Raw genomic sequence first — 10135 nt, forward strand, 5'->3', positions numbered from 1 at the left:
GACGGTGGCAGTCCAGAGGTGGGTTGCCGTTCATAAACGGCGCCCGCCATTTTGGATTGTGTTCGCTCCCGATCGCTGTACAGGACCTCTGTGTGAGGTCCCAATCATGTGATCACTGATTAGCCAATCAGTGATCACATGAATAAGAGTAAGCAAGATGACACTTCTGACATTGTTGCTTACTACGTGTGAAATCTGTGAATGATCACAGAGATCACATGGTACAGGGCCATTCACAACAGCCTTGTACCATGTGAGAAGCTGTGACCAATCACAGCTCACACAGTATTTCTCAATGGCTGCAAGAATGCAGCCAGAGAGAAGGAGAAATTATTGCTTTTACAGCCTTTATGGGTGTAAAAGCAATCAGTGTAAAAAAAAAAATCTTCATCGCCCCCCACAAGTAGTACAGTGTCACTATACTGCTAGGGTGACAGTATGTTAAAAAAAACAAAAACATAAATAATAATATAAAAAAAATAAAATAAAAATGTAAAAATCTTTTTTTAAAAATTATAATTTTTGGTTGTAAACTAATTTGGGTTATTTTTTTTTTTTACTAAAAAGATAACGGAATAAATTTTGGACAAGATTTATGTAGAAAGATTATTTATTTGCAAAATTCTATATGAAAAACACTTTTTTTCAAAATGTTTGGACATTTTCATTTATATAGCAAAAAAAATTAAAATCCCAGCAGTGAATAAATACCACCAAAATAAAGTATTATCTGTCTCAAAAAAATGCTAAACAATTCATATGGGTATAGTGTTGCATGACCGCGCAATTGTCATTCAAAGTGTGATAGCGCTGAAAACTGAAAATTGACCTGGACAGGAAGGGGGAAAGTGTCCGGACATGAAGTGGTTAAAAAGAGAATATAGTGCCTATATTCCTATATAAAAAAAATATTAGACAAAATGTAGTGCCCTCGCATAGCATATAAATTAAAATCGCTTTGTTCAAATCTGCAGGATCCTTAAAGTGTTTGCCAAACTCCCATATACTTGCTGTGTAGTTGCCTTGAAGCGTTGTGACGTTAGAGCCCCTCCCCTACGTGTTACGCCACCGGGTCACGTGGCTTCATCAGGGGGAATTCCCTGGTTTTTATTCGTTTTGACACACCGGCATGAGTATGTGTATAGTGTAGGCGACCCACTCATTTATTTATTTATTTAATACTCTGTACACCAGCTTTAGTTGGTTTCTTTATACATACATTCACTTTATATTTTTCAATTTTTCACTCAAAGCTCACACAATAGTAGCTCACAGGAATCACGTTTATTTGGTCTATTGTCTATTGTTGCTGGCTGCTGGAGAGTCTATTGATGGTGGCTGCTGGGAGACCTGTTGTAGCTGCTGGGGGTCTATTGTTGCTAGGGTGGTATTTTGTTTTGGGGGTCCATTGTTGCTGGAGGGATCTATTTTTCTTCTTTTCTTGTTATTATTAATTAATTCCATACAAATGATTTAGCACCACAGAATAATACTTGGCTCTGTATACTCTAAAAGGAGAGGTACTAGGAGGTGAGTAGGGGGTGGAACCAAGTGAAGGTGTTCGGAGGTGAGTAGGGGGTGGAACCAAGTGAAGGTGTTCGGAGGTGAGTAGGGGGTGGAACCAAGTGAAGGTGCTCGGAAATGGGTAGGGGGTGTAACCAAGTGACGGTGCTCGGAGGTGGGTAGGGGGTGGAACCAAGTGAAGGTGTTCGGAGGTGGGTAGGGGGTGGAACCAAGTGAAGGTGTTCGGAGGTGGATAGGGGGTGGAATCAAGTGAAGGTGTTCGGAGGTGGATAGGGGGTGGAACCAAGTGAAGGAATTTGGAGGTGGGTAGGGGGTGGAACCAAGTGAAGGTGCTTGGAGGTGGGTAGGGGGTGGAACCAAGTGAAGGTGCTCGGAGGTGGGTAGGGGGTGGAACCAAGTGAAGGTGCTTGGAGGTGGGTAGAGGGTGGAACCAAGTGAAGGTGTTCGGAGGTGGGTAGGGGGTGGAACCAAGTGAAGGTGCTCGGAGGTGGATAGGGGGTAGAACCAAGTGAAGGTGCTCGGAGGTGGGTAGGGGGTGGAACCAAGTGAAGGTGTTCGGAGGTGGGTAGGGGGTGGAACCAAGCGAAGGCGTTCGGAGGTGGATAGGGGGTGGAACCAAGTGAAGGTGCTCGGAGGTGGGTAGGGGGTGGATCCAAGTGAAGGTGCTTGGAGGTGGGTAGGGGGTGGAACCAAGTGAAGGTGTTCGGAGGTGGGTAGGGGGTGGAACCAAGTGAAGGTGTTCGGAGGTGGGTAGGGGGAGGAACCAAGTGAAGGTGTTCGGAGGTGGGTAGGGGGTGGAACCAAGTGAAGGTGCTCAGAGGTGAGTAGGGGGTGGAACCAAGTGAAGGTGTTCGGAGGTGGGTAGGGGGTGGAACCAAGTGAAGGTGTTCGGAGGTGGGTAGGGGGTGGAACCAAGTGAAGGTGTTCGGAGGTGGGTAGGGGGTGGAACCAAGTGAAGGTGTTCGGAAGTGGGTAGGGGGAGCGGAGACAAAAAGTGACTCAGAAGGGAGGAGTTCCTGTACCTATTTTTTGATTGTATTCAACTGACTACATTATTTATCATCATATTTATCATTGATAACTTCAGTATTTGCTCTTTTACTTTATTAACCTCTTAAAGACAGAGCGACCAACATACACATTATGAAATTTGCAGCAGAAAAACAAAACAAATGAAGGATTTCCCTCCTGGTTCTAGGTGTGGGCTGTGTTTATGAATTCTCCAACTTCTCCTCCTTCCAGGATCCCCACACACCCCAGGTAATGGACACTCAGCCCAATGACTTACGGAATTACCTGATTCCTGATGGGACTTACCATTGGTAGGATTCTGTTCTTAGGCCCATGGCAGACTGGCCATCCTGTCCCCGATGACTGCTCGCCAGCACCCCTCACAGGCCAGATGAATGAGGTGTTCCTTCCTTGCTGATGGACGCAGAATGTCACTAGACAACAATGGGCAGGGCCGCTGATAATGCAGTACAACCGGTCCTGTTGTATTGGGCCCAGGCCCCAGCAACTACATGGGGGAGGGGGGGGGGGGGGCAAGGGCAGCTTTATTGTTCATTTCTACCTGAATGAATAAATGGATTTTATGAGACCACACCCCCGCTCCTACTTGCTTACCATGGCTTAAGTTTCATTTCTCTGGGCCCCATCAGGTCCCTACAGGGGCCCAGGAGATGGGAGCAAAAGAAGGGACTTTTTTCAGTTTTTGGGATGTAGACAGATAAGGTCAGTGCCGCTGTTCCACTTCACCACAGGAAGGTGGGTGGGTAGGGTGTAGGTGGGGTTGGGGGCCCCATCAGGAAGGCTGTAGCAGGCCCCATGATTTCTAACAAGGGACCTGACAATGGAGCTCACCCAGGCATCAAGGAAATGACGTGTGGGCAGGGCCATGGATAAGGGGGTACCACTGGTCCTTCTGCACGGGCCCCAGGCAGCCGGGTGAATCAGATGTGGGCAAGGAGGGTTATCAGCACAGAAGGGGGGGAGGCAATTACTGGAACCGATCCCCTGTATGGCTCTCCCTGCAGCAGCTGAAAGCTGGCTTCTTTTCCTCTTCCTCCTGCTTGCTTCCAGCTGCTGCAGAGATACAGGGGATAGGTTCCTCGATTCTAGTAATCCCCCTCCCCCAATACCCAACACCTTCCCTGTGCCCCATACTTTTCCCCTGCTGCCCAGACCCCCTTGTGTGACCCCCACAGTGCTTCTGGCTTCCCTCCTCTCCTTCCCACCGGCAGCTGCAAGCAATAGGATCTGTCAGGATAAGGAGTGGGGGAAGGGTTCAGTAAATATGTCACATTCACCATCCCCTTACTTTCCTGAATGAACACATTGAGTGATCGGTACCAATCACTCACTGTGTTCATTCGTAACTAAAACTTAGTTAACTGTGTGTTTTTTTGTTTTCTTTTCTTTTTTTTCTTTAGGGGGGGGGGGGCTTTCAGGTTGCCTATATGGGGCCCCATGGTTTTAAACAACAGTTAGAAATGGTGGGAACAAGGTAACTGGATATTGGTATCAGCCTCTTGGAGCCTCTGTTTTGGGGTGAGAGAAAGAAGCAGTACCAGGAGCCATTCAGTTCCTGCATTGACAAGGAGCATGATGATAGGAGGAGAGAGCAGAGTGACAAAGAGATGAAGAAGTGGGATGAATGATGCTGGTGTAGTGCCCTTCCTCTGTTAGGCCATATTTATTTTTTCATTGTAGTCAGTGGAGCGAAAGATCTGTTTTTTTTGTTCTCTTCAGGGTTTCCAAAGCTGGGTGACTGATTGCCCCTGCCTGTTTCTGGAAGAAGCTTCCAGAAGATTGACCCTCCAGCTCTGTCACTCAGTTATGAATATTTAGCAGACCTCAGCCAATCCCTGGAAAGGAGTGTCCAGGAGGTGGCTGGGGAAGGTGATAAATACATGACTGTTCTCTCCTCTTAAGGGACTATTCCAGTTCTCCTGGGGCTTCTGAATATGAATATTTAGCAGATCTCAGCCAATCCCTGGAAAGGAGTGTCCAGGAGGTGGCTGGGGAAGGTGATAAATACATGACTGTTCTCTCCTCTTAAGGGACTATTCCAGTTCTCCTGGGGGTTCTGCCTCTAGAAGATAGCCAGCGTGTGACTAGAGGATTGCTAAAGGATTTTTGCCAGAGGGCGTTGTTCTGGAGTCCTGGTCTGAAGATGTGGAAGTTGGGTGGAAGACATCTCCTAGGACATTGTGAGTAAGACCTGGTTTAGGGAGTCTCAGAGGTTACTGGATGGAGTGGGCCTGCTCTTATAGATAGGGGTGTATTTATCTCTCTAAAATCGGGTGCCCCCCACCAGCACCCCAGCCCCCCCCTTCCTGGGCTGCAACCACCACCATCAATGGCAGCTGCTGCGTAGAGGTGCTGTGTGCCCACTTATCTGATCTGATAGCAGCTTCCCTAGCCTCTGATCTCCCACTCCAGGCACTGCTGTGCCAGGGATTCCATGTCCCATAATCACAGTGGTGGCAATGAGGGTGGTTCTGGTTGAAGAGCATCTCCTGAGGGAGAGGAGCAACTATGGCATGAAGGATGTGACGGCCGGGGCATCTGGGTCCTCCTCAAATCCAACCAAGGGGATGGCTTGCTTCTGCTGGGGACAGCTGAATCGACCCGGAGTGCAGGAGCGGGGAACCTGCAGGAGAGCTGCTGGGGGCAGCAGGGAGCTCTATGAGCTTGTTGGGGATGCCGTTGTCAGAAAGGAGAATCACCACCCCAATGAAAATTGCCGCCCTAGGCAAATGCCTTGTTTGCCTCGTGGTAAATACGCTAAATATGTTTTGGGTTTACTGGTTTCAAGAAGCACTGTCTGATGTGAACCATGCCTTGCAGAAAAGAGCTCTCAGAAGACCTACCATCAAGAATTGTTGACTTGCATGAAGCTGGAAAGGGTTACAAAAGTATCTCCAAAAGCCTTGATGTTCATGTGTCCACGGTAAGACAGACTGTCTACAAATGGAGAAAGTTTAGCACTGTTGCTACTCTCCCTAGGCGTGGTCGTCCTGTAAAAATGACTGCAAGAGCACAGCGCAGAATGCTGCATGAGGTAAAGAAGAATCCCAGAGTGTCAGCTAAAGACCTACAGAAATCTCTGGCACATGCTAACATTTTTGTTGACACATCTACAATAAGGAAAACATTAAACAAGAATGGAGTACATGGGAGGACACCACGGAGGAAGCCATTGCTGTCCAAAAAGAAGATTGCAGCACGTTTGAAGTTTGCAAAGAGCACCTGGATGTTCCACAGCACTACTGGCAAAATATACTGTGGACAGATGAAACCAAGATTGAGTTGTTTGGGAAGAACACACAACACTATGTGTGGAGAAAAAAAGGCACAGCACACCAACATCAAAACCTCATCCCCACTGTGAAACATGGCGGAGGGAGCATCATGGTTTGGGGCTGCTTTGCTGCCTCAGGGCCTGGACGGATTGTTGTCATAGATGGGAAAATGAATTCCAGAGTTTATCAAGACATTTTGCAGGAAAACGTACGACCATCTGTCCGCCAACTGAAGCTCCACACAGGATGGGTGATGCAACAGGACAATGACCCAAAGCATACAAGTAATTCAACAAAACAATGGCTGCAACAGCACAGAATACGCCTTCTGGAGTGGCCCAGTCAGAGTCCTGACCTCAACCCCATTGAAATGCTGTGGCATGACCTTAAGAGAGCGATTCACACCAGACATCCCAAGAATATTGCTACTCTGAAACAGTTTTGTGAAGAGGAGTGGTCCAAAATGACTCCAGATCGTTGTGCAGGTCTGATCTGCAACTACAGGAAACGTTTGGTTGAGGTTATTGCTGCCAAAGGAGGGTCAACCAGTTATTAAGTCCAAAGGTTCACATACTTTTTCCTCCCTGCACTGTGAATGTTTACATGTTATGTGCAATTAAACCATGGCAACATCTAATGTTTGTGTAGTATTATGTTCAGCAGACTGTGTTCTTCTATTGTTGTGACTTAGATGACGTTCAGAGCACATTTTATGCCCAATTCATGCAAAACTCCACGTAATCCCAAGGGGTTCACATACTTTTTCTTGCAACTGTAGTTCAACAGCAGCTGGAGGGCCGCAGTTGCCCACCCCTGCCTAAGAGTTCTCAGACTGACAGATACAGACTTGGCACTTCGAAAGTCCCTCATGACAACGGAATCCAGATTTTGTACCTTTCACACCTCGATTTGATCAAAAAAATGATTACTGTGGGCAGCAAATAGTGTGACTTACATTATACATTGTCATTTAAAGCCCACCTTGGGGCAAACATGGTACCCCCCCCCCACCCCCACCCCCTTCTCAACTATTCTGAGGTTGTTTGATTTTAGATACCTTCTAAATCAGGAATACGCTCACCTAGGTCTGCCAATCACCACACAAGACACAAATCAATGCAGCTCTGTATTCATGAATATATTATTAAACGTATTAAAACAAAGTAAGTACCTCTTTCACTAGGGTCCCCATGCCCCCCCTCCCCCCCTTACATCAGGGTACCCAGAGTCCCTCTGCCTTAGATCAAAGTTCCTAGAGTTCCCCCCTTACATCAAAATCCCCTGTTTCATTTGGGTTCCCAAAGTTCCCACCCCCTGAAATCAGAGTCCCCAGAGTCAGCCCTTACATCAAAATCCCCTTTCATTAGGGTTCCCAAAATTCCCACCCCCTGAAATCAGAGTCCCCAGAGTCAGCCCTCTTCTTTCATTAGGTCCCCAAAGTCCCCCTTCCTTATATCAGGGCAGGGGCGGACTGACCATTTGGAAACTCGGGCACTGCCCGAGGGCCTGGGGTCAGTAGGGGGCCCCATGAGATGCCACTGTTACCTTTTTCATAGGCTTTTTTGAGTTTGGGCAAGGACACAGGGGCCCCATGATCCCCTATTGCCCGGGGGCCCCATGAGATGTCAGTCCGCCCCTGCATCAGGGTACCCAGTATCTCCTTTTAATTTAAGATACCCAGAATCTTAAATTAATCTCCGAACATTAGGGTCTTTTAGAATCCCCCCTACATCATGGTCCCCAGAGTCCCCTCTTACATCAGGGTCCTTAGAGTCCCCCATCTGTCATACAGTCCCAAGCATTCCCCTTACATCGGGGTCCTTAAAGTCTCTTCCCCTTACGTTACCTCAGGGTCCCGAAAGTTTCTCCTTACATGAGAGTCCACCCCCTTTCACTAGGGTCCCCAAAATTCACCCACTCTACATTAGGGCCCCTTGAGTCCCACCCCTCAAGTTCCCCTCCTTAAATCAGGATCCCCAGAATCCCCTCTCCTCACATCAGGGACCTCATCAGTGTTCCCAGATTTCTCCATCCTTATATTAGGGTTCCTAGAGTCCCCCCCCCTTTCACTAGTGTTCCCAGATTCTTCCATCCTTACATTAGGGCCCCCAGAGTCACCCATTTACATCAGAGTTTCCTTTTTTCATAGGGTCCCTGGAGTCCCCCCCCCCCCTTACAACAGGGTTTCCAGATTCCTCCATCCTTACATGAGGGCCCCCAGAGTCACCCATTTACATCAGAGTTCCCTCTTTTTATTAGGGTCCCGAGAGTCCCCCCCCCCCCCCTTACATCAGGGTTCCCAGATTCCTCCATCCTTACATCAGAGCCCCCAGGGTCACCCATTGACATCAGAGTTCCCTCCTTTCATTAGGGTCCCTAGAGTCCCCCCTCCCCCTTGCATCAGGGTTTCCAGATCTCTCCATCCTTACATGATGGTCCCCAGAGTCGCCCATTTACATCAGAGTTCCCTCTTTTCTTTAGAGTCCCTAGAGTGCCCCCCCCCTTGCATCAGGGTTTCCAGATCTCTCCATCCTTACATGATGGTCCCCAGAGTCGCCCATTTACATCAGAGTTCCCTCTTTTCATTAGAGTCCCTAGAGTCCCCCCCCCCTTGCATCAGGGTTTCCAGATCTCTCCATCCTTACATGAAGGTCCCCAGAGTCGCCCATTTACATCAGAGTTCCCTCTTTTCATTAGAGTCCCTAGAGTCCCCCCCCCACTTGCATCAGGGTTTCCAGATCTCTCCATCCTTACATGATGGTCCCCAGAGTCACCCTTTTACATCAGAGTTCCCTCCTTTCATTAGGTTCCCTAGAGTCCCCCCCCCACCCTTGCATCAGGGTTTCCAGATCTCTCCATCCTTACATGATGGTCCCCAGAGTCACCCTTTTACATCAGAGTTCCCTCCTTTCATTAGGTTCCCTAGAGTCCCCCCCCACCCTTGCATCAGGGTTTCCAGATCTCTCCATCATCCTTACATGAGGGCCCCCAGAGTCACTCATTTACATCAGCGTTCCCTCTTTTCATTAGGGTCCCTAGAGTCCCCCCCCCTTACATCAGGATCCCAAGAGACTCCCCTTTAAATCATGGTTCCCACAGACCCCCTTTTGGTCATGGTCCCCAGAGAACCCACTCACATCCAGGGACCATTTGGAAACTCGGGCACTGCCAGTCAGTAGGGGGCCCCATGAGATGCCCCTGATACCTTTTTCATAGGCTTTTTTGAGTGTGGGCAAGGACACAGGGACCCCATGATCCCCTATTGCCCGGGGGCCCCATGAGTTGTCAGTCTGCCCCTGCTCACATCAGTGCAGCAGGCAGCCACAGGACAAGCCAGGTGGAGGCTGTAAGACTGGGACTGAGCAGGTTTGCAGGAGGAAGTTCCGTTCTCCTCCTACTCCGCCTTAAAAAACTGTGCTAAGGGCACGCGCCCCTCCTGCCCCCAAGCAACAGGGAGCAACTAATCACTGTTAATTAGAGCAATGTCCGGGGGGGGTGATGTCTGGAGAGCCAGGCCGCTGTTTTGCATGTGGCAGCTGTAGTCCGACCATCCTACATGTTGTAGCGCTTACTGTTCACACACAGAGAATGAAGCAGCGTGATTGTTCCTGTACACACAGCCTGCCGCCATTACAGTCATCACTAGTCGTCGGTTGTAAGATTTTCTTTTACTGCAGATCATTTCCTGACCTATTTCCCTCTTTTTTCTTTTTCAGAAAAACCTTCCGTCATTCCTGACGCTGGGCGCTATTGGCGATGGATCCCTGCCGCTGTATTTTTCATCATTTGTACAGCTCTTTTGTTATCTCCTAAATGTATAAAATAATTCCGCACCCTTCATTCGTTATTATACAGCCTCCTTCAGGAGGTAAAGAATAGAAAACGTGAGCGCAAAAAATAAATGTCGCGGTACCAAAATGTAATAATGGTGATAAGAGAACAGAATTTCCAGGTCTGAAAGCGCATTTTATCACCTTTAGAATGTACGCAATACTTTTATTGTTTGCTGAAGGATCGGTCCACCTAAAACTTTTTTTAGTCTTTACTGGATGCTGAATACTTCCACTTATAATAATAAAAATATTAATAAAAAAATTGTTAATATTATTTTATTACTTTTTAGGTTTTGGGGTTAAGGTTATGGGTTATTTATTATTAATATACTAATTTACTATTACATGTATTTATTTATGATTATTATTATTTATTTGTGTATTTATTTTACATTTTTTTAAATTATTATTATCCTAAAAAAAAATGAGTATGAGAAAATAAGTAAAACACTATAAATTAAATAAATAAAT

At 47.4% G+C, this 10135-nt stretch overlaps 1 protein-coding gene across 1 annotated transcript in view; it reads left to right on the forward strand.

Annotated features, from left to right (window-relative positions):
• The window catches only part of LOC149439015 (uncharacterized), a 12385-nt gene extending 2498 nt beyond the window's left edge, over positions 1–9887 (forward strand). Inside the window, exon 3 of the mRNA XM_089659578.1 lies at positions 9548–9887. Within this exon, the coding sequence (XP_089515704.1) occupies positions 9548–9657 (110 nt within the window). The 3' untranslated portion in view covers positions 9658–9887. The remainder of the gene's footprint in view (positions 1–9547) is intronic.
• The last annotated feature ends 248 nt before the right edge of the window (positions 9888–10135 follow it).

The sequence above is a fragment of the Staurois parvus genome, unplaced genomic scaffold (assembly GCF_062004578.1).
Source record: "Staurois parvus isolate SC_StPar_1 unplaced genomic scaffold, SC_StPar_1.0 ptg001166l, whole genome shotgun sequence".
NCBI lineage: Eukaryota > Metazoa > Chordata > Amphibia > Anura > Ranidae > Staurois > Staurois parvus.